General features: G+C 55.5%; 2 protein-coding genes and 2 long non-coding RNA genes across 13 annotated transcripts; 1 reads left to right on the forward strand and 3 right to left on the reverse strand.

Moving 5' to 3' along the window:
• Positions 1 to 811: 811 nt before the first annotated feature.
• On the reverse strand, positions 812 to 19238 carry GLI4 (GLI family zinc finger 4). Of its 9 annotated transcripts, XM_069599752.1 has the most exons (7): positions 18626 to 18859; positions 12694 to 12899; positions 11199 to 11305; positions 7030 to 7375; positions 5545 to 5713; positions 2722 to 2838; positions 812 to 1992 (listed from the first exon to the last, which is right to left on the reverse strand). In XM_069599752.1, exons 5-7 carry the CDS (start codon positions 5672 to 5674, stop codon positions 1070 to 1072), a joined length of 1170 nt encoding a protein of 389 aa, XP_069455853.1. In that variant the 5' UTR covers positions 5675 to 5713; positions 7030 to 7375; positions 11199 to 11305; positions 12694 to 12899; positions 18626 to 18859; the 3' UTR covers positions 812 to 1069. The 9 variants fall into 9 exon arrangements, with proteins under 9 accessions (XP_069455853.1, XP_069455849.1, XP_069455848.1 ...); XM_069599748.1 differs by lacking the exon at positions 7030 to 7375 and having other exon boundaries at positions 18626 to 19159; XM_069599747.1 differs by lacking the exons at positions 7030 to 7375; positions 18626 to 18859 and adding an exon at positions 12349 to 12441 and having other exon boundaries at positions 12694 to 14027.
• LOC138445679 (uncharacterized) lies at positions 7099 to 11714 on the forward strand. Of its 2 annotated transcripts, none has more exons than XR_011258948.1 (3): positions 7099 to 7280; positions 7670 to 8076; positions 8744 to 11714. It is a non-coding gene; the product is annotated as an uncharacterized lncRNA (long non-coding RNA). The 2 variants fall into 2 exon arrangements; XR_011258949.1 differs by having other exon boundaries at positions 7109 to 7294.
• On the reverse strand, positions 13436 to 14016 carry ZFP41 (ZFP41 zinc finger protein). The gene is given in 4 exon segments (XM_069599811.1): positions 13436 to 13550; positions 13552 to 13732; positions 13735 to 13917; positions 13920 to 14016. Coding segments are annotated over 4 exon segments (576 nt in total).
• Positions 19239 to 19540: 302 nt separating the features above from the next.
• LOC138445683 (uncharacterized) lies at positions 19541 to 22769 on the reverse strand. The gene is made up of 2 exons (XR_011258953.1): positions 22461 to 22769; positions 19541 to 20682 (listed from the first exon to the last, which is right to left on the reverse strand). It is a non-coding gene; the product is annotated as an uncharacterized lncRNA (long non-coding RNA).
• Positions 22770 to 23149: the final 380 nt, after the last annotated feature.

Below are 23149 nucleotides of genomic sequence, written 5' to 3' on the forward strand. Positions count from 1 at the left end.
GGCAATCTCCGAGCCCATCTCCCAGGGATGGACAGCAAGTGGCCTAAGACCCCAGCAGAACCCTTCTCTGGGATGTTTCCCTTACCCTCTAGTGGGTAAAATAGAAGCGAATGGGTCTGGGGCTCCTTTGAGCTCTGTTCTGCATCCCAGAGAGAGAACACCTATAGCAGGAGGAATGAGGCCAACCCTACAATGTCAAGTATGATCTTATCCTTGCTAATGATGGTTAATTTTATGTGTCAACTGGACTGAGCCACAGGGTGTCCAGATATATAGTCAAACATTATTCTGGGCGAGATGGTCATCTGAGTCAGCAGACTGAGTAAAGCGCTTGGGCTCCTCACCCTCATGTGCGTGGGTCGCAGCTGATCAGCTGAGACTGAATAGGACAAAAAGGCCAAGTAACAGTGAATTTCGCCTGCCTGACTGTTGACCTGGGGTGTCAGTCTCATTCTGCCTTTGGACTGAAACACTGCATTTTCCTGGGTCCCGGGCCTGCTGGCTTGCAGACTGGAGCTACACCATTGATACTCCTGGGTCTCCAGCAGCCCCCTGCAGGTCTTGGGGCATCTCAGCCTCTGTAACCTCACGAGCGGATTCCTAACCTACCTGTCTCTCCAATTGCCTCTGCTTCTCTGGAGAGCCCTGACTAATATATCTTTTTTTCCTAATTAGAAAACAAATTTGGAGATATTAACTTGTCTAACCTTACAATTAAGTGTAGAGTTGGGCTTTAAATTCCAGTTGATCTTCCTAGCCATCATGGTACACTGCTTCTATTCGTGTAAAAATAAAAACCCCGGTATCCAACTGAAGTCTCCAGGTTTAGGTCCATTGTTGTTATTTACCGACCCACATGCACATGCAATCTGCACCACGCCCTGCACAGAGCCCAAGAAGGTGATGAAGTCAGCTCCTGGGCCTCCTCTCCTTTCCATCAAGTACAAAGAATTTATTCGGGACAGGGCATGTGATGCCAGCTGTGCCAACCAGGAGGGTGCGCCGGCAGGAGCCGTTCGCAGGAATGCTGCCTCGACCCCAGGCTGCTGCTGCGTGTTCCCAGCGCTCGCTACTCCCGGTAGTGGACCCTCTGGTGCTGGATGAGCTGGGAACTCTGGCCAAAGGCCTTGCCGCAGGTGCCACAGGCGAAGGGCTTCTCACCGGTGTGGGTCCGCAGGTGCCGGAAGAAGTGCGAGCGGCCGCGGAAGGCCTTGCCACAGTCGGGGCACTCGTAGGGCTTCTCACCCGTGTGGATGCGCTGGTGCTCGATGAGCACCGAGCTCCAGATGAAGGCCTTGCCGCACTGGCTGCAGGCGTACGGCTTCTCGCCCGTGTGCAGCCGCTGGTGCCGCACCAGGTTGGAGCTCTGGCTGAAGGCCTGGCCGCATTCGCCGCACTCGTATGGCTTCTCCCCATTGTGGATGCGCAGGTGCTGCGTGAAGTGCGAGCTGTGGCTGAAGGCGCGGCCACACTGGCCGCACTCGTAGGGCTTTTCGCCCGTGTGGATGCGGTGGTGTTGGATGAAGCCCGACCAGCCGCGGAAGCGCTTGCCGCACTCGTGGCAGGCGTAGGGCTTCTCGCCCGTGTGGATGCGCTGGTGCTTCATCAGGAGCGAGTTGTACTTGAAGCTCTTGCCGCAGGCCTCGCACCTGTGCGGCTTCCCGCCCCGCGGGCCACCCTGCTGGGTCCCGAGGCCAGAGCCCCGGCTCAAGCCGCCCGCCAGCTCGGCCGTGCGCCCCGGGCTACTCTCCGTCTCGGAGGCCCCCTGCGACCCGATCCAGGTGCCTCTCTTCTGGGAACGGGGCCCGGCCCTCGGTGGCTGGCCTGCTGGCTGCTCCAGGCCGGGCTCCTGCCCAAAGCGGTCCCCACCACTGGGTCTGCGGGGAAGGCTCCTCAGCAGGGTCCTTAGCACGCCCTCGGCCTGGTGCACCTCATCTTCAGGATCGTGCTGGCGGGGAGACGACGGGGCCTGCTCCGACTCCGACTCCGAACCTGAAATGAGAAGCGGGAGAGGTGGAGGGCTCTCAGAGGCCACCCCTCACAGGACCCTGTCCCACCCCAGGTGCCTGCGCCAGGGTGGGAGCGGACAGTCATGCGTGGGTTGCTGGAGGGTGGGGCGGACAGGAGGTTCAGACTCGGAGCCAAACAAAAAAGCCCACATGCTGGCCTGGGAAGCCAGTGCCTGCCGCGTCCTCTCCGAGGAGGCGCCTCTCCAGGCCCCTGTGGCCCCTGAGCTGCTTCAGGGAGCCCTGGGGGACACCACAAGGGCTTCTCTGGGGGAGAGGCGGGGTAAGGTGGGGCAGCAGAGAAATGAGGGGCCAAGTGCCTGAACAGGTGAATCCAGTTCCAGGCCTTGGAGAGAAGGGGATGGGGCCAGAACTTGATTCAGGGGGCTAGAGGAGGCGGGGGGAAGTATGCTGGGGTAAGGGGGGCCAGGATGACTCCCAAAGTGCCGGCCTTGGGCGCCAGTGGTGCTGGGGCAGACACTAGCTGGACAGGCTGGGGCTATGGGGGCCTGGGCAGCACTCACAGCCGTGACAGTGGAGGCAACAGGATGGGCATCAGTGGGGACGGGCTGTGGGGGACGGAAGCGCGCTCTGAGCCAGGGACAAGAAGGGCCTGGGGGCCTGGCTTTGTGGTGGGCATAGCCCGGAGCCTGGTGGGTAGCAGCCGCAGGTAACTGTGATGCGGGCAGGGCCCTGGTGCAGCCTGCTCACTCACCTGACCAGCAGGTGTCTCTGCAGATCTGGACCTCTGCCACCTCCTGGAAGTCCAGGTCTGACGGCTCCTGCTCCTGTGTGGGCTGGGAGGGCACCTCAGGGCTGCTGCTGGGGAAGCCTGGGGGTCACAGGGGGCTGGGGCTCATTTCCCCCTCCTCTGGAGGCTCCTGAGAGCCACAAAGGGTTGGAGTGAGTGTTCAGGAGACAGGTGTGTGAGGGGCCCCGAGACACCACGTGGCTGCCCTGCAGTGGGGAAGGCGGAGCGACGGCTGCTCTGGGTTGCTGCCCTCACCCTGTCACTCAACCACCCGAAGTCTGGGGCTGGCCAGGTGCGGCCTGCTAGGTGGACAGCCTGCTCATACGACCGCATCCTGACATGGCCTCTCACAGAGCTTAGCGCTGTGTCCCCCTACGCTGGGCACCTCCAGGGTAGCTGTGACGGAAGGCTTACAGCTTGGCCTGAAGGCAGGCCACCCTCAACTAGCAACAGGGACAGGCCTGCTTGACCCTGGCTGCAGGCCCCAGGCCTGAGGCTCAAGTGGACAGCGTGCTGCTGTGGCCGGTGCTCCAGAGGGAAGGCAGTGGGTGGTTTTCTGGTTCAAAGTTTTCCGCGCAGAACAGCCCAGAAAGTGTGTTGTTAGGCCTGGACACACTTGCAGGAGAGGAGCAGGGGGGTGGGGTTGGCCACCGTTACCTGGAATTCAGTTTCAGGCGCCAGGCCAGGGGCACCTCTGGGAAGACTGCCTCCTGGCTGGGGGCCCCTCCCTCCTCCAGCCTGCGAGCCCCAGGGGTCCAGCCCTCCATCTGCAGTGCACTAGTCCCTGAGGGGCTACGCCAGGCCCCCCACCCAGCCCAGTGCAGTGCGGCTCCACTTTAGTCTCTGGGAGCTGCGAGCGAAGAGGGGTTGAGCCCTGCACCGCACCTGCACCCCCCAACCCAGCACCCCTGCCAGGGACCAGGCCCCGTCCCCTCGGCCCATGCTGCTCCCTGCCCTGCTCGAGCTGATCAGGGCTCCCCTTCTAAGGACACCCTCTGGCCCTGCCTGGCGTCCAGCACTCTGCTCAGCCGCAGGTTCAGAAATGGTCCTTGAGGTGGGTGGAGTCGCTGGGCTCAGGCCTGGCTGTGTCTGAGGGACCCCAGGCCTGCCAGGGTGGATCTCCCGAATGCTCTTTCTGGCCCATCTCACCGACTTGGACACAGGAGTCGGGAGGCTGGGGCTCCAGAAGTCCTGGCCTCACTGGCTGGAGGACCCTGGGCAGGTTCCTGAGATGCTGGGGTCTTTCCTGCAGAGGCCCCTGTGGACCCCTGAAGAGCAAAGCCTCAGCAGCAGAGGAAAGGCTCGAGGGTCTGAGAGGTTCTCTCTGCCCTGGAAAACAGCCTGGACACAGTGGGGAGGGGTGAAGCCCCACTCCTTCCAATCGGGCAACCCTCAGGCATCTCAGTGCACCTGGACATGGCTCAGAGCACCCAAGACCAGCCTCTGGGCCTGTGCTGTCCGTGGCTGGGTGAGATCAGGTCAGGGGCAGCCCTGCTCTGCAGGGGCTTAGGGACCAGCCTTCTTATCCTCAGGACAGCCCCTCCCGAGTCCTGTGTCCTGCTGGTCTGCCTCCCTGGGGAGGAGCTGTGGCGTACTGGGCCCGCAGGGGCGTTGAGGGCAAGCGCTTCAGTCAGGCTGTGGGGTCTGGATTCTGCTGTCTCCACTGGCTCAGGTCTGGGCTTCCAGGTCCCCATCACAGATGTGGTGACAGGAGGTCCTACTCGCCAGGCTGGTGTGAGGGTGACATGAGGAGCTGGAGGTGAAGTGCAGGCCCCCAGGGGCAGCGTGGGGGCCCTGAAACTGCTGTGTGCCCAGGGGGGCGGGTCTGGGCTCCTTGAGGGCAGCGCCCAGCTTCATACCCACTGCACATGCCCCAGCCTGGCCCGTCACAGGGCACGCTAGGAGCTCCTACTCGTCCTCAACTGACCCGTTATCTCTGGCTGTGTGTGAGCTCAGGCCGCCCCTGTGACCTCTGTGGGCCTCACTGTCCTCGTGTGTTTGGTGCCCATCCCCAGCTTCCTCTGTCCCCACACAGAGCCCTCAGCACACAGCTGGCACCCAGCATAGCTGCTGCTCAGCCCATCTCAGCTGCCATAACATCACTTGCTATAACGCCAGGACCTGCCAAGAGTGAGAACCCTGGGCCCAGAGTGGGCCCTGGGCACAGTGCCAGCTCTTCAGGCAGCGGCACAGGCTTACACCTGCCCTGAGAGCAATGGGACACATCTGGGCTCCCATCCAGCTGTCACCAGCATCTGTGTCCCCCACTGTGAGAGGAGTGAGGCCAAGCCTCCTGTGGAACGTGGGGCATGGAAGGAAGCCCCGGACTCTGATAACTGAGTGTGAGCAGGGCCCAGGGGCACCACACGCCACAGGGCTGCGACGTCCTCCCCAAACAGCTGTTGGCTATTTCCACACCTGGACACCCCCAGATCCTGCTGGGGCCTGCAGCAAGGTTGGTGGCTCCATCCGCACAGGGTTCCCCACCCAAACCAGCTTGCCCAGATCTCCAGACACTATTTTCCTGGCATGGGAGCAAAGGCTGGGAGAGAGACAAGGTGACTTGCTTCTGTCACACAGGCCTGGCCATCAGGGCTGCTTTTTTTGCAGCCCCGATTCCCTAAAGAAACACAGTCCGGGGGCCTGTCCCCTAGGGAGCTACTGCTCACACAGCTCAGCCGAAAGCTCAGCCACCACTGCCCGAGTCCCAACTCAGGTACCAGGGTGAAGGAGCCCCAGTGCCCAGCAAGCTGCCTGCCCACAGTGATAGTGCAGGGGGGCAAGTACCATGTTGATGACCGTGGAGGTGGAGGTGAAGTTGGGCTTCATGGTGATGGGCTCCAGGTGTCCCGGGTGACTCGAAACTGACCAGGGACAGGACATGAGGGGGCTCCTGACCGTCCCCCAGGGCCGCCATCTTCCCCCAAGGCCCGCTGAAGGAGTGCACACTGGGGACCTGGGAAAATGAAAACCATGGCAGGATGAGGGGGTCAGAGGGGTGTGCCGGGGGTGGGGGTGGCAATCAGCCACAGGCGGAGCCTCCCTCCCTGGGTAAGGAATTCCAAGAGGCAACCTGTGGGGCCCAGAGTGTTGGAACTGTTCGTTCCACCAGGCGCACAGCACCAGCACACCTACAAGAACAGAATGTTCTCCCAACCCAAGGCCTTGCCCACCGGGAGAAGCAGGCTGTTCTTCCAGAAAAACCTCCTGTCACAGCTAGGGGCCCCTGGCTCTGGGGAAGACAAAAACTGAACCCTGCCTGCTGGAGCATGAACATTCCAGGTTAACTCTCAAGGAAACTCTTCCAGAGAGGAAAACCCTCCACAGAGCCCTCAGAGGCTGCAGACCTGGCCCCAGCACACTCCGGTGCTCTCAGTCTCCTCTGGGTCAAAAACACCCTCCTTTAATCTGGTTTGCAACAACAGCTTCGACCAAGGGGAGAGCTTTTCTTTCACACTTTAATGAAGTAGGTCTTATTTGGGGGTGAAAAAGGGGCAGGACAAAGTCCAAAGTTAACGTACATCCGGCAATGGTGCAGACAGTACCTGCTTCAAGGAAGCAGGGAGGCAGCCGCCACAGGGGTCCTCGGGGTCAGCCCCCACCAGACCTCAGCCCCTAATGATGGCAAGGGTCACCGGCAGCTAGGTAAACTGCCACAGGGTGGGGCTGCAGTCCTGAACCTGGGTGCAGGTTCTCACTCCCGCTAAGACCCATCTTAAATCACTTAGTTAATATCCGGGGGGCAAACGCACCGCCACCTCTACCCTGGCTGTCTGAGGGGAGGTGGCAGTCACACATGGACGCAAACCCTCCACCTCCACGCTGCTGTGACAGGCTGAAGGCGGAGGGGACACAAACGGCACTGGCCCGGGCGCGAACCCTGTCTACCCCCTCTTCCCCAGCTTGGAGCCTGTGCCCCGCGGGAAAGGGCCCGAACTCCGGGGGCCTGGCAGCAGAGAGCAGGCAGCCCGGGCTGCGTTCAGCCACCGACCTCGGGCCAGAGGAAGCTCTGAGCCTCTTTCCCGTCTGCAGAGTGGGGTCGCCACAGCTCCAGTCCCTGGGGTTCCGGGAGAGTGCGAAGGCGCCCCGTAAACGGGCACCCGCGACTGTTCGGGGACAGTGTGCCCGCTGCAGCCCCCACCCGCGCCCCCAGCCCCGGTCGAGGCCAAGGCGGCGGCGGCTGCAGGGGCCGGGCTCGGCCCGCGGGGACGACGCGCGAGCGGGGCTGGGCGCCCCGGCAGCCTCCATCACCACTGCCCGGTACCCACTCACCTTCCGAGCGGGAGGTAGCCGCCCGGGCGCCGGCCGGAAGTGCACCCGCGTTCCGCCCCGCCCGGCCGCGCACACTTCCGGGACGTTCTGGATGCTGGGAGGACCACTGCCTCGGTGACCTCGCGGGGCGGTGGGCGGGGCGCCGCGCGGGGCGGGGAGTTCCTTAACCCGTGCGGCGCCGGCTGGAGGCCAGTGGACCTGCCCCACAAGGATCTGTGGCCTTTGATCACAGGAGCCCGCAGCCTGTCGAGGTCAGTCGCCCCAGGTTCGTCTGCTGAGCTCTCGGTCCCCGGTTGCACATGCGTCCAGAGCAGCGCGCGCCTGGCAGGGATGGCTCACACATATTCTACAAGCACATTTCTTATAGCCACTGGAGTGCTCCCGTCCGCAAGAAGAAAAGTTCCACCCAAAGCATCCTCGGGGGAATCTCTTTCCATAGCATGGACGGCCATCATTTGCTAGGGAACTTGCTGAAGTCAGTCCTCCTCTCTTTTTGGGCTGTCTCAAATGCCCCCTAAACTACCCTGCCATTGAAGTGTGTTCCCAAACTTTAGGTCCTAAGAAGTGTTACAGATTTCCCCACAACCTTTTCATGGAATTCTTCCTGAATTTCCTGATGTTCACTAAGTCTCTTTCTCAGCCCAGATCTTACAACCAGAAAGAGAAGTGGACTCACTCTCTCTTGTTGGGAAAAGCAACAGCTGGAGGAGGATTCCATGAACCTATCCACCAGGGATGGACGTCCAGCAGAATTACTTCCCCATGGCTACCTCTGAGTCTGGGCAGGTAGAGAACAGAAGACAGCAAGAGAGGAGCCACAGCCCCAGGCCTGAGGATCTCATCAGGGAGGAGGAGACATCTGGTCCCAGGTGGCTGCCACAGCAGCAGAGAAACCGGATAACCAGGGACATGTGAAGGACCAAGTGTGTGGGGAGGGGCCTTCCTTGTTGGGTGGTGAGACCAGGATGAGAATTGAGAAAGAGGCTGAAGCACACTTGGAGCTGGAGAAAAGGTGCCTGAGCAGCTGATTCCTGCCCCAGACTTGAGGTGAGTCCCAGCCCTGTAGGTTCTGGAAGGTTATCCCCTGCCTTCCTCTGCCTGACCTGGTACCAGGTCCTGAGTCACAAGCTGGGGTACAGTGTGGAACAGGACAGGTCCCTGCCTCCAAAACAAGCTGGACAGTGGTCTTAAAGTCAATTTGGAGCCTGGATTTCATTCTTCTTGTACCAGGAGCCAGCAAACTGTCGTAAGCAGGGAGTGAAGAGTGCATTTAAGATCGGTTCAGGGCAGTGGGGAGGCAGGAGAGAAGGGAGAGATGGGCAAGGTGCAGAGGAGGCTGGGGGAGGGCGTGTGGGGGACCGAATTGACCAAACCTGCTGCTGGTTGGGGTGTGGGTGTGAGGACACCTTGGGGTTCTGGCTGGAGTGAGGCTTTTTAGTACCTGGTTTGCAACAAATCCAAAGAGGATTTTAGCTTTGATAAAATAAAGGCAAAAATTGAAAAAAAAAAAGCTTGCTCAGCCTTTGTTCTACAGCAGCTGCTCCCAAGGCAGCTAAGAGTGGGTGCCCCAGGCTCCTTCCTTTGGATCCAGGCTCGGCAGTAAGGTGCCAGGGCTGCTAACCGTGTCTGGGGGCATCATCTTAATCTGTCTTGTGCACCCTGAATGAGATGTGTTCTAACGAGGTAACTGCCTCTTTGCTTTCCGCTGTTTCAGCTTTGGAAGGTGTCACAGGACCATGCTGCTCTGGAGCGCGGGGTACCCCACCCTGGTTGGCAACAGGATTGCGAGGAAACAAATGACTGTTTTTTAGGGTGTGTGTGCTATGATGAAATTACGGGGCTGGACCACACCCTGCCTGGCTTCCACCCACTTCAGGAAGCAGAGGCCACCAAACGCCAAGCCCTGCCGGCTGGGGATCGACTCTTGTTTCTCCCCATGTGCATATCCAGATGACATGCTGTTTTCTTGGCTTTGCACAAGCTAATGACTGAAATCATACTGCGTGTTCTCCTGTCTTTGCACAGTGCTGTGTCTGAGACCCGCAGACGCTGATGCACGTTTACCCGCTTCCGTGTAAATACTGCCGTAGGTGTCTCTTTAGCCCATGTTCCAGAGTTCCTCTATGACGTGTCAGCAAGTGATGTTTCTGGGTCAGCAGGTGAGCACATCTTCAACTTGCCAGAAAATGCCATTTTTGTTGTTAAAATGGATGACAGCTTTAGAAAGTTGCATTTTGTTATTGGCATATCAAATTCAACAGACTTTTTTTGTTGTGGTAAAAAAGTATATAGTGTTTATTATTTTAACCAACTGTAAATAATTCAGTGGCATTAAATATTCCCAGTGCTGGGTACGTGTCACCACTACCTAACAGAAACTGTACCTGTCAAACCCTCAATGTCCTCCTCCAACCTGGCAACTGCTACTCCATTTCCTATGCATTAGCCCGTTCCAGGGCAGTTCATTTATATGAATACACAAAGTGAAATGGAACTCATAAGTGGAATCATACAGTGTTTGTCCTCTGTGCCTGGCTCCTACACTAAGCATAATGCTTCTGGATCTCACCCACGTCGTAGTGGGTGGTGGTGCTCAGCTCTTTCCATGGATGGATAGTATTTTGTTGTGTGAATGGGCCACAGCTTCTTATCCACTCCTCTGCTCAGTGAATTATGGTTTCCTCCGGATATATGCCCAGGAGTGGGATTGCTGGATCATATGGTATCTCTAATTTTAATTTTTTAAGGAACCTCCATACTGTCCTCCACAGTGGCTGCACCAGTTTCCATTCCCACCAACAATGTAGGCGGATTCTCTTTTCTTCACATCCTCTCCAGCATTTATTATTTGCACTTTCTGATGATGGCCATTCTGACCCAGTGTGAGGTGATACCTCACTGTAGTTTTAATTTGCATTTCCCTAATAATTAGTGATGTTGAGCATCTTTTCATATATTTGTGGGCCATCTGTATGTCTTCTTTGGAGAAATGTCTATTTAGATCTGCCATTTTTTGATTGGGTTGTTTTTTTGATACTGAGCTACATGAGCTGTCGGTATATTTTGGACATTGATTCCTTGTCAATTGAATCATTTGCAAATACTTTCTCCTATTCTGTAGCTTATCTTTTTGTTTCATGGTTTCCTTTCCTTGTGCAAGAACTTTTGTTTGATTAGGTCCCATTTGTTTATTTTTGTTTTTATTTTTATTACTCTAGGAGGTGGATCCAAAAAGATATTGTTGCAAGTTTATGTCAAAAAGTGTTCTGCCTGTTTTCCTCTAAGGAGTTTATACTATCTGGTCTTACATTTAAGTGTTTTATCCACTTTGAGTTTATTTTTGTGTATGGTGTTAGAGAATGTTCTAATTTCACTGATTTCCATGTGGCAGTCCAGTTTTCCCAGCACCACTTACTGAATAGACTGTCTTTTCTTCATTGTACAGTCTTCCTCCTTTGTCGTAGATTTACTGACCACAGATGCATGGGTTCCGGCAAGCGGTATTTTCATTAAATAACTTTCATTATGGCTTTTTCTTGGACTCAGGTTACTTAGCAGGTTTTCTTTTTCTGGAATTTGAGTTTCATTTGAAGAGCAATAGCCAATAAAACCATCAAAACAGATTGATATCTGAAGGGTGTGGGGTTCAGCACTTGGAGGCGGTGTGGTGTCGTAATAGTTAACTCAGAAGAAGTGAGAAACGAGACCATCAGTTTGCACCAAACACCGGGCGGCAGAAGAGCCAGTGGCTGATTGTGGACGGGCTGCGTGACTGTTTTCTCGTGGCTCTCTTGTTTCCCTGGGAGAGGCACTGAATGCTGTCTGCTTGCACGGCCACCTCTCATGCCTGTGGGCCAATGTCCCCCCACTAAGGACACTAACACGTGACCAGAGCTGACAGTGGCTAAACTGGGGGTCAGCGTGGCACTGAGGTCACACACAGGCAGTGACCAGGCTGAGCACTGTCAGTGCCCCGATGTCACCTCTGGGGACTGGAGGCACAAGGAGGTGAGGACCAGCCAAGGCCCCACATCTCCAAGGCACGAGGGTGTGTTGGCAACCCTGGCCTGAGAGACCATGCTCTTTGCATCCGCCTCTTCTCTGGAAATGAAAGACGTTAGATTAGAGTGTTTCTTCTCTTCTAACAAACTGGCGAGATTAAAACTCACCTGCTGTCTGTGAGCTGCTGGAGCACTTCTGGGGCACAACCCGGAGGAAGGTATTTGCCAGCATGATCTCCATCCATCAGTCCATTTCTGGCAACCCATCGTTGGCCCTAAATGTGGAAAAGATATGTACCACATTGTTTATAGTGACCTAAACTAGAAACAGCCTACATGTTAGGAAACGGTTAAGTCGGCTTTTTATTTAACAGATCATTAGGTAGCCACAAAAAATGCTTCCCATTGGTAATAACATGGGAGACATACTAACAGAGAGAGTGATAATTTTTCTACAGTACATGTGATGTATTTCTATCTATGGTATTAATACATGTTATACAACAATATTTTATATATAACAATATACTCATCATGGGATATTATTAACCATAATAAATAAAAAACAAACCAAACTGAAGCGGATGCAGACACCCCCAGAACATGTCACATATCCTTTCATCTAGAATCAGCCAAATCCGGCCCACCACCTGCTTTGGTAAAATAAAGCTTTATTGGCACAGAGCCGTGCTTGTTTGTTTCCGTGCTCTGACTGCTGTTGCCTGTCATGGCTAAGCTGAGTTGTGACGGAGATCTTATGGCTACAAAGCCAAGAGCAGTTATTATCCATCCCTTAACAGGTTTGCCAGCCTGCGTTGTCACTCACTCAGTGTCTGGGTATTGTTGTTATTGCTTCTTTGCTCACCTTTTGAGAGCAAACTGCAGACACTGTGACCTTGTTCTGTGGCCCTGAAGACCACAGCGGACATCTTTCATGACAAGGACATTGAGATGGCTGCAGACCATCAAACCAGGGAGCTTGGACGTTGATGTCCCCCCCTCCCCCACTGGTGGACAGTCTAGACCCAAGGTTTGCCAAATGTCCCAGTAGCATCCTTTACAGCAATCTTGCCCACCGGGATCCCAGGTGTGTTTTCCCTAAGCCAGCCTCCCGGCACCTGTTTGAACAATTCTGCCTCATCACATCTCCAGTTCTGGGACTGTGTGAGCAGGATCACAGTGCCAGGTTATGCCTGGTCACACCTGGGGCCGGGCTGCTGGTACAGGAGGAGGGCCCACTGAGCTGTGGAATGGAGGTGCCTGGTGCAGGTAGAGCTGTTGTAATGCTGTAGCTTTTAGAAAGAACAAGAGTCTTAACCTGGAGAGATGTTTGCACTGGGAGCATTCTCTCGTCTTCTGATGGAGCAGGCCCCAAGACCAGGGTCATTATTAGTTTTCTGGGTCCAAACAGCTGAAAATGTAGGTGTCAACGTTTTACTGATAAAAAGCCGTATTACTTCCTGGATGACAGGCCCCCTCATCCCTCTGGTCCCTCCTCCCTCTTACACTGTGCCGAAATTCTTGGGCAAGCCACGCCCCCAGCCAGGAGAGTGCGGAGGCCCAGCCAGGCCACTCCTGGAGGGAAGCCAAGGGCAGGCACGCACATGGATGTGCAGGACGTGGGACAGAATCTGGGAGCCAGGCTTGGAGAAGTGGAACTCACCTGAACGGAGAGCTGGCCTTCTGTCTTGTGTCAGAAAAGCGGCAATGCAGGCAAAAGCTGGATCCAAGCTGCCATCAACATCCTGGGGCCGACATGGCCAGGGCAGGAAGCGCCCATGGTGGCAGCATTTAGTGTCCTGAGTGGTGAGCCAGGCTGCTCAGCTGGGATGGTGGTTGAGCCGGGAGGACACACAGGGAATCCAGTTCCTGGGGATGGGGGCCAAGTTCAAGGACTGGTGCTCCAGCAGAGGAGGGAAGGCACAGGACAAAGCACATCACTGCCGGCACAGCCAGCCCAGGTGGGGGGACCGTGGGGTTCCCAGTGCTCACTGCAGAAGCACTGCTGTCCAGCCCAGGGACACAGGCCTCCTGCCAGGCTGCACAGAGATGGACTTGGGACACAGTGGGCAAAGGGTCTGCAGACCAGTCTTCAAAGGAGCCGGTGGGAGGGCTGAGGCCAGCATGGGTGCTACAGGCGAGGCAGCAGTGGGAAGTGCTGCGCTGTGCTCAGGTCCCAAACCTGCCCTCTGGACAGCAGTTTGCATGCTTGTTGTCATGATGTCTCAACCTGGAGATTCTCTGTATGGCTTGGGTGTTTGCTAACCTGGTTCGGGTGGGTCTCCTGGTGAAGGCAGGACCCCACCAGCCTGCTCAGACTCCAGAGGAAGAGGACCCCCCGGCAGGCTTGCCAGGACGTTCTTGTGGGCACAAAGTTCCGAGTCTGGTGGGTGGCTTCCCCACACTCAATGCTTCTTCCATGGGTGATGTTTCCAATGGCGAATGAGACATGAGCTGTAGGCAAAGGTCTTTCCACACTCCTTACATCCGTACGGCTTCTCTCCAGTGTGGGTTTTCTGGTTTCAGGAGATTGGAACTGCAGTTAAAGGCTTTGCTGCACTCACTACATTTAAAGGGCTTTTCTCTGGGGTGAATCCTCTGGTGCTTGGTCACGTCAGAGCTGTGCCTGAATGTTTTCCTGTTCTGGTCACACTGGAAGGGCTTCTCTCCAATGTGGACTCTCTGGTGACGAACAGGATCTGCTTAAAGATGCGCCCACATTCGCTGCATTCGTAGGGCTTCCTCCTCTGGAAGGGAGTGAACATGGGAACTCCTTCAAAGTCATCTTTAAACGAAGCATCTAAGGCCTCAAACATGTGCTTCTCATTCTCAGGACTGAGGCGGGCTTCCTTCCTGTGTTTTTGGGCCAAAGTGGGTTTGGCTGTTCTTTCCCAGATGCCTTCTCTTCTTTGGCAGTGTCCTTCTGCACGTGAACTTCTGCCTCTAGGGTCTGGGTCTTATTTTTCTTGCCTGTGGGCTTCTTCATCCTTGTTTTCAGGGTAGAGGAAGGCCCCCTGGAAGCCGGCAAGGATCAAGGAGAATGGCCAAGGGCAAAATCCTCCAGCCTACAAATTCCCTTGTAAATTCACTTCTTCAGAAAGGACTTTATTTTTCTAAGCTTGGAACTGAAGTTCTGGAACAGAATAGCGCCAGCAACCCTTCTGGGGCTGGAGAGAAACAAGACCACGAACTGGTAGATTAAGTGAATGTCTGGGAGGAACTGAGTTACAAAGTGACAGATGGGCAGGGAAAGGGGCAGCAGAGGCATGCGGACACGGCCCCCTTCCTGTCTTGCTGGTGTGTGCCACCCGGACATCTCATAAGTTTCAGGCTGGACATGACCAAAGAACTGATTTCCCAGAACACCCCCACCCCAATCTTACTCTTCCCAGTTTTCCTCATCTGGGTAAATGTCATCATTTACTCAGTTGCTCACCAGGAATTTTTTTTTTTTTTAATGTATTTCTTTGGCTCTGCCAGGTCTTAGTTGTGGCATGCAGGATCTAGTTCCCTAAGCAGGGATTGAACCCGGGCCCCCTGCATTGGGAGGGTGGCATCGTAGCCACCGGACCACCAGGGAAGTCCCTAACCAAAGAATTCTTATTCCTCTGCCAGGGGCGGCATCTCCACACCTGGATCCTCATGTGCACCATGGACCAATAACTGCTGTGTGGCCCCCAATTGTGGAGTTTCCCTGCCCTTTATTTGCTCCTTCTCCACTTCTTGCATTTGGGACCAGACTATGTGCTTCTAGAGCTACAGGCCATGAGAGCCACGTGCGGCCCTGACAGAAGGTATCGCCCATCAGTTCAGTTCAGTCACTCAGTTGTGTCTGACTGTAGCTCGATGAACCGCAGCACACCAGGCCTCCCTGTCCATCACCAACTCCCGGAGTCTACCCAAACCCATGTCCATTGAGTCGGTGATGCCATCCAACCATCTCATCCTCTGTTGTCCCTTTCTCTTCCTTCCCTCAATCTTTCCCAGCATCAGGGTCTTTTCAAATGAGTCAGCTCTTTGCATGAGGTGGCCAAAGTATTGGAGTTTCAGTCCTTCCAATGAACACCCAGGACTGATCTCCTTTAGGATGGACTGGTTGGATCTCCTTGCAGTCCAAGGGACTCTCCAGAGTCTTCTCCAACACCACAGTTCAAAAGCAGCAATTCTTCGGCACTCAGCTTTCTTTATAGTCCAACTCTCACATCTATACATGACCACTGGAAAAACCATAGTCTTGACTAGACGGACCTTTGTTGACAAAGTAATGTCTCTGCTTTTTAATATGCTCTCTAGGTTGGTCATAACTTTCCTTCCAAGGAGTAAGCGTCTTTTAATTTCATGGCTGCAATTACCATCTGCAGTGATTTTGGAGCCCCAAAAATAAAGTCAGCCATTGTTTCCCCATCTATTTCCCATGAAGTGATGGGACCAGATGCCATGAACTTAGTTTTCTGAATGTTGAGTTTTAAGCCAACTTTTTCACTCTCCTCTTTCACTTTCATCAAGAGGCTTTTTAATTCCTCTTCACTTTCTGCCATAAGGGTGGTGTCATCTGCATATCTGAGGTTGATATTTCTCCTGGCAATCTTGATTCCAGCTTGTGCTTCCTCTAACTGCCCATCACCTGGATGAGCCTTGCTCCCACCCTCACCCTGGCCCTCCTGAGTCCTCTGCTGGGTGGCATCCTCCACCCAGCAGCCAGTGAACTCCATCACATCCCTGTCAAATCCCCCGTGGTTCCCCTCACACTGCTGCCCTGCCCCTTCCCAAGCACCTTGAGATTCACCACACATTCCCAGCCCTTCCTGCCTCAGCACCTGACTGCCCACAAACAGGTCCTGAGAACTAGTGCTGGCCCCTCACTCACTCAGAGCTCTGCTCTGAGGGTTCTTCTCAGAGAAGCCTCCCTGACCTCATGCCCTGTTTCCTCACCAGGCTTTCATTCTTCCTGTGGCCTTAACTGGAGCTGACTGTCCACTGAGGGCCAAACCCAGGCTCTTGAGTGCATTATCTAAAAGATTTGACAGTCTCTGTCCCTAATCCCATCTAAACCCTAACCCTAACCCTAACATTCTAATATCACCACAAAATTCAAACAGGAATCAGTCAGTCCCAGTGACAGGTCAGGCCCAGGCACCTGTAGAAGAATTGCCAGCATGGCTCATGTTTCATTGGTTAAGAAGCTTCACCTATTCCTTTTCTGTATTATTTCTGAGCTTCCTTAACCTCTCTTCCCTCAGTGCTAACAAATGGACTTCTAGGATAAAGCTTGACACACTTCAGGCTCTTTAACTGCAGGCAAAAGAAATCTTCACAAGATAGGAGAAAGCACTTTCCCAAGAAAGCAGATCCTGTTCTGAGTCCTCGAGTCACCCTTGCGGGACCTCCCATGGCCTGTGCGGTCACCTGATCTCCCAGGAGGTCCATATTCTACCAGGCTGTCTCACCCCAAAATGTGGTGCTCTAGATGGTAACATTTCAAGTGAAGTATGTTTTGAGGGATAGATCCTTTGCGTTTCCTTTAAGTCAAAGCGGATACTAAGTCTTCATCCACTCTCCCATGCACAGAGGCAACACATAAAATGACTGGACAGTTTTCCCATCTTGATGAAAATATTTACATACACTTGACTCAGATTCAGGCCAGTGTTACTCTCGGAAGGCTCTCTTGGAGGTAGCTTCTGGGAGGAGGCTGTTCTTAGCATTAGGTGGGAGCCAGAACTGAGGATGGCAGAAGGTCATCTAGGCTGAGGGAAGCATACAAATATGGGGGCATCTCTGCTGGGGAGGCAGGTAGAACTAGGGTGGAGGATCAGAGCCCCAGTCAGCCAGGCTGCAGTTTGAGCTGAGGTCTAGTTTTAGTAGGAAACAGGTGAAAACCAAGACCAACAGCAAAGTGCCATCAACCCTCTAGCCCACGGCTCTCCAGGGCAGATGTAAACTCATCTTGGCTCTATGCGGACCCACTCGATGGAGAGGAGTGGTCCTTGGACCCACTGAGCCTGACGTCTGCTGGCTGGGCTCCAAGGACCCTGTGGCTTGTCACTGATGTGCAGTCTCCTGATGAGCTGAGGGCAAGGATCCTTCTTTTTCTTCCCGGAATCCCTCGGTACTTGGCCGGAGACTGCACATAATGCTGCTCCCCAAACATCATCATCATGTCTGCCTAACTCAAGCAGGTGCTTAATGGCAGAGACTGGATATATTCACTTCTCTAAGCCCTGTGCATACCCAGCAATAAAATAATTGTTAGAAGTGGAACCGATCTGAGGTCACTGTTTTGGTCTTCTCATTTCACAGATCTGTAGGCCTGGTAACTGCTACAGCCACGCAGGAAACGCAATCTACCGTGCCAGAGCAGACCACAGCCCTGAGCTAAAGCTACGTGCTCTGTCACTTCAGGGTAGCTCCTTCACTCTCTGGGCCAGGCCGCTTGTAACATGAAACTTTGGGTATCTAGCTGCAGCAGGACTCCCTGGTAACCTCACTCGCCCTCAGAAGCCGGGGTCTCAGTGAGAGATGGGATTATTAGTGGGTTTGAGATCCAAGGGCAAACAGGCACCCAAGCAGTCTATAGGTCCTGGGCCTGTCAAAGGGCCCGCAGCGGTGTCGAAGCCGAGAAGAGGGGCCCTGACAGCCTCGCCAGCCGCGGGTGCAGGGCCGAGGTCTCCTTCACCTCGATTCGCACGGCGCTGGTCCTCGCGCACTTCGCCCTTGTCCCTGCGAAACCAGGGAGCCGAGAGAGCGGTGGCCGATGCCCTGGGTGGGGGCTCCACACGACGCCAGAGGGACCCAGTGAGTTCCCGCATGGAGATCCGGGCGGGTGCGCTCCTCGCAGGGTCCCTGGACCGGAAGGGACGCGTCCTCGTCAACGCCAGCCACACCCCAAGCTGCCAGCGATGAGCACCGGGGTATCTTCTCAGTCCAGCAGCCGCGTCTCTGCGCCGGCCGGAAGGGCCCGCCGCTGGCCCCGCCCCTTCCAGCGCCGTTCTAGGAAGCGAAGTCGCGGGCCTCTCGGTGGTGCGCCCTGCAGGGCTCCGCCCCCGCAATTGTTTTCAGCTTATTTCAGCTGATCCCCCCTCGCCCACCCTCGGTACCCGCAAGAAGAGCCTGCTCCCAGGCAGGCGTTACCGGCGCCGTTCTAGGCGGCGAGGCCCCGGCCTCTCGGTGGTGCGCCACGGGTGACTCGGCCCTCGATCGAGCCCCTCCCACTCACTCGGGTCGCAGCACACGCCCCCCTTACCCCGGCCGCCCACCCAGTCTCGCCCCACTGACCTGCGCACTCCCTCCCTTCCTTTCCTGCCCCCATCACTCACCCCAGCCCTCCTCGCTCCCCTCTGCACCCCCTCCCTCACTCGTGCCCCCCGCCCCCGCCACCTGTTTGAGTTCCACCGAAGCAGCAGGCCGGCTGTGGCCCGCGTTCAGCCGCATTGACCACTCCCTCTGCCTGGAGCACTTGTCCCCAGCTGTCGGCTTGGCTCACTCCCACTTACCGCCTGCGGAGAGCTCACCTCCTAGAGGGGACCCCTGACCTCTGACCACCCTGGGTGTGTTAGTTTTCTGGTTATCGCAAGCTTAGCAGCTCAAAACCATACCTGTTTGTTATATCAGGGCTCCTTTCTTGTGCCACGGTTTCCTCTGTCAAGGTTATAGCACTTTTCCTATCCACCGTTTGTTATATCACGGTGGGACAGGAGTCCAGGAGAGGCTTAGCTGGTCCTCTGCGCAGTCTCCGAAGGCCACAGGCAAGGTTCTCAGCGTGCCGTGAGGATCTGCTTCCACACTCTTGTGGCTGTTGACAGGCTTCCTTTCTTGGTGGCTGTGTGACTGAGGGCCAGCTTCTGGGCTGTCGGGAGGCTGACCTTAGGTCTTGCAGATCACCCACAGTTCCCTGCCACGTGGCCCTCTCTGTGCTCCTTCAGGGCCAGCAGAAAGCCTCTGGTCCCAGTCTGCTACGGTGAAGTCTCGTAGTACCTAACCTCCCATCACCTCTGCCGTAGTCCACTGGTAAGGAGCACGTCCTGGACACCACTGGCACTGTTGGTGATCACATTTTGTAATACCACAGCATTCTGCCTCTTCCTCCACCTCCTGGTACCCACCTTTCCCTGCTTTTTTTTTTTCATAGCACTTTCAGCTTTCCAACAGGCTATGTAATTTCCTTATTGTGTTTATTGTGTTCATCTTCCTTTCCCACACCAGAAAATCAAGGCTTCTGGGGGTGGGCTGTTTTGCTTTCTCTATTTCCTGATGTGTCCTTCCAGTGGCCTGGCAGGTGGTGGGGCTCTCATCATGGCAATTCAGTGAATGGGCACTTGGCCCTGATGCTCCTAGATGCTGCCTTCTCTCACGTGTCTCTGGCTCTGGCTCCTTCTGTGCATCTGTCCCTTACACTTTATCCTTGCAGGAGCTTCAGGTACTGCAGTCTCAACACAGTCAAGACCAAATTCAACTCTGCTCCCTCTTTGTTGCTACGATATTATATTCAATACTATAGTGGTAGCCAGGTCTTTTACCAGCAAAAGCAAGTTTATTTGGGACTAGCCCAAGGAATTGCAGTTCAGGAAATTGGAGCTTATCGCGGCTCAGAGATAAATCCAGAGAGTGTTGCAGGCGTGCACTGGACCGGAGGAGTTGGGCGACTTTACTGTGGTTCTTCCTAGAGACACAGATTACTCAGCTGTGGGTGTTTCCTCTACTACAGTGTCACACAAATTTACTTAGGAAAGCTAACATCCGCCCCCTCAGGCTTACAGCTGATGGCGAGGGGTGGGTGGTAACTATATCCATTTTCCAATTATGTAACTTTCCCTATGTTCATGCACTTACAGACCTACTAGGAGGTAAATCCCTGGGCATTACCAAGCCTGGATGGGGAGAGGGCCGGGCAAGGGAAGCTGGGCATTCCCACATGTCCTTCGGTAAGCGTACACCCTGGGCAGAGGAGGGCTCTGTCTGCAACTGGTGGGTCACAGCCTGGCCCTGGGGGTGTCCCAGCAGCTGCCACTTTCTTCAAGGGTTTCTCGCCCAGGATGTCCTGAGGTTGGGACTTCACAGGACTGCTCCTCTCCAGGACACCCGCTCTGTGGGACTGAGATCCCGCCTGCCTCCACCTCCACCAAGTATCCCAGCTTTCTTTCTGAGAGGATTATGAAGCTGAGTAAGGGGGTACCCCGAGGGGTGGCTTTTCCCATGTTACTCCAGTATAGCCCCCACCCCAGTTCTCCACCTTTGGGAATCCAGAGCCGCCTTGGTCCCACAGGTGAGGGCAGTTTTGCTCTGCTCTGGCCGGGCGTTCTTGACACTGAAATGCCTTTCTGCATCCGCATGTCCCCGCCCCCTGCTCTCCAGGCCTAATGCCTTCCGGGGCCATGGCTCTGACTCCCCTCTGTTCCGGACAGTTCCTGGTGGGACTGGGTGCCACGGAGTCGGCGGCCTTGCTCAACTCCCGCCTCTGACCAGTGCCTGAGTCCATCAGCTTCTGCAAACCCTGGCGGTCCCTGGAGGGCGCCGCTCAGTCTGTCCAAAGCTGACGGCCGGGAATCTCTGTCCTCAGGAATGTCCTGCTTTGGGGTCACTGCTTCATCCTCACCCAGTTCTCATCCTCGAGAACAAGGACAGGAAATGTAACCATGGCCACCTGCTTCCTGTGCTGAGGAAGTCCGGAGAAAAACACCAAATGAATGGAACCGGTGTGGGGTGGGGTGACCAGGGGGGATCTGCCTGCTGGGACAGGACCCCCGAGCCCCTTGTCCAGCTGGTGACTCGGGTGAGCCCAGCAAAGAAGGGAATACAGTATTCTCCCTGAACTTGCTGCCGACTCCAGGGATGGGTGGATACATAGGACCTGAGGGGATCCCAGGGGGTAGTTTTCAGTGGGGTTGGTGCAGCAGCTGGAAGGGGTGGAGAAGGCCCAGGGGATGGGGTTTGCAGGCCGGCAGAGGCCTGTTTGCATTTATGAAGAAGAAGGACCTGGCTCTCCGAGCTTGGCTGCTGTTGCTGCGGGGCTTGTGGGGGGACAGAGGCAACCTTAGGAGCAGATAGAGTACTGAGGGAGCCAGCAGGAGTGGGTAACCCTGCCTGGCAACCAGCCGTGCACGTGAAGGCCACACATGGGGCCTAGTGCTCAGGAGTCGAGCCTTGGCATTTTGAACCAAGCTCCAGCCATCCCAGCTCCTGTCTGCCTGCAGGTCCCCCTGGGCCAAGCCAGGCCCCTGCCCCTTCTCCCCATCTCCACCACCCTGGCAAACACTTCCTTTAAATTCAGTTCAGGATATTCACCGTGCTCTGTGTCCCCAACAGAGCCCTGTCTTAGTCCCTTATGGTGGGCCAAACTGCACCCCCAGATTCATGAGCTGAAGTCCTAACATCAGGACTTCAGGATGGGCCGGTGTTTGGAGACGGGGGTTTTTAAAGGTGATTTAGGTACTCAACATTCAGAAAACTAAGATCATGGCATCCAGTCCCATCTCTTCATGGGAAATAGATGGGGAAACAATGGAAACAGTGACAAACTTTACTTTTGGGGGCTCCAAAATCACTGCGGATGGTGACTGCAGCCATGAAATTAAAAGATGCTTGCTCCTTGAAAGAAAAGCTATGACCAACCTAGATAGCATGTTGAAAAGCAGAGACATTACTTTGCCAACAAAGGTCCATCTAGTCAAGGCTATGGTTTTTCCAGTGGTCATGTATAGATGTGAGAGTTGGACTGTGAAGAAAGCTGAGCGCCGAAGAATTGATGCTTTTGAACCGTGGTGTTGGAGAAGACTCTTGAGAGTCCCTTGGACTGCAAGGAGATCCAACCAGTCCATCCTAAAGGAGATCAGTCCTGAATATTCATTGGAAGGACTGATCCTGAAGCTGAAACTACAATACTTTGGCCACCTGATGTGAAGAAGTGACTCACTGGACAAGACCCTGATCCTGGGAAAGATTGAAAGCAGGAGAAGAAGGGGACAACAGAGGATGAGATGGTTGGAAGGCATCACTGACACGACAGACATGAGTTTGAGTGAGCTTTGGAAGATGGTGATGGACAGGGAGGCCTGGTGTGCTGTGGTCCATGGGGTCGCAAAGAGTCGGACGTGACTGAGTGACTGAACTGAACTAAGGTACGTGAGGTCACGAGAGTGGCCCTAACCCAAGCTGACTGGTGTCCTTATTAGCAGAGCAGGTCAGGACACAGGCACACACAGAGGAATTGGTTCACACAGTCTTGGAGGCCGAGAAGCCCCCAGTCCACTCTCTGGAAGCAGGAGAGTGGGGCCATGGTGGTGTCATTCCCTCTGAGCCCTAACGGCCCGAGAAGCAGGAGTTCCGAGATTGGCAGGCAGGAGAGGATGGCATCCCAGCTCCAGAAGAGGGAGCTGGTCCTTCCTGCCTTTTGTTCCAGCTGGGCCTTGGATGGCCTGGGTGATGCCCACTCACCTGGGGCAGTGATCTTCTTTCTCAGGCCCGCCATTCACATGTCCAGTGCTCCTGGAAACGCCCTCACAGAAACATCGGGAATAACGTTTCTCCAGCTGCACGGGCATCCCTTAGTCCAGGCACGCTGATACACGAAATGGACTATCATGGCCTCCAAGGCGGACACAGCCCTGCCGTTCCTTCTGACCTCCGGACCACAAGATCACTCGTGTGTGGTTTGTGGTCATTTGCTCCGGCAGCCATGGGGAGCAGGGCCTCTGATCCGGATGGACGTGTTCCCCGCCAGCCTCCTGGGAAGGCGCAGAGGTGCTGCTGGGCCGGATGGGAAGGAGGGACTGACCACACAGCCTCCTGGGGCCTCTGGCTTCTCCTTCTGGGGACTGGCCTTGAGCGCCGAGCCCTGTGACAAGGCCCTGGCTGTGACTGTCCACTGGCACCTCAGACTGGACTTGGCCTGGGGATCCAGCTGGGTCTTGGCCGCCATCCAGCTGCTTGCAACCTCTGGCTCAGGTGCACTGGCTCCGCTGGCCACCGGCCTATGGCCACCTGGGAGGGCGACCGCTGTTGACCAGAAGCCCCGGGCTGGGTCCCGGACCTGCCACCACCAACTGCGTGACCCTGGGCAGACGTGTTGCCTCTGTCCGGCGGACTGTTGTGTGCCGGGACGGTGGGGTTTCCTCACCAAGAGG

Source organism: Ovis canadensis, chromosome 9 (assembly GCF_042477335.2).
Source record: "Ovis canadensis isolate MfBH-ARS-UI-01 breed Bighorn chromosome 9, ARS-UI_OviCan_v2, whole genome shotgun sequence".
In the NCBI taxonomy this organism is placed as follows: domain Eukaryota; kingdom Metazoa; phylum Chordata; class Mammalia; order Artiodactyla; family Bovidae; genus Ovis; species Ovis canadensis.

Bases quoted from the DNA above. Each gene is read 5' to 3' on its own strand.
- GLI4 (XM_069599749.1), bottom strand. From the start codon at position 11,297: ATGGGTTGCCAGAAATGGACTGATGGATGGAGATCATGCTGGCAAATA. The intron at 2,839-5,544 runs GTACTTGCCCCC...TGTGACCCCCAG, and splicing joins CCTCCACGGTCATCAACATG to GCTTCCCCAGCAGCAGCCCT. The intron at 1,993-2,721 runs GTGAGTGAGCAG...TTCTCATTTCAG, and splicing joins CAGAGACACCTGCTGGTCAG to GTTCGGAGTCGGAGTCGGAG.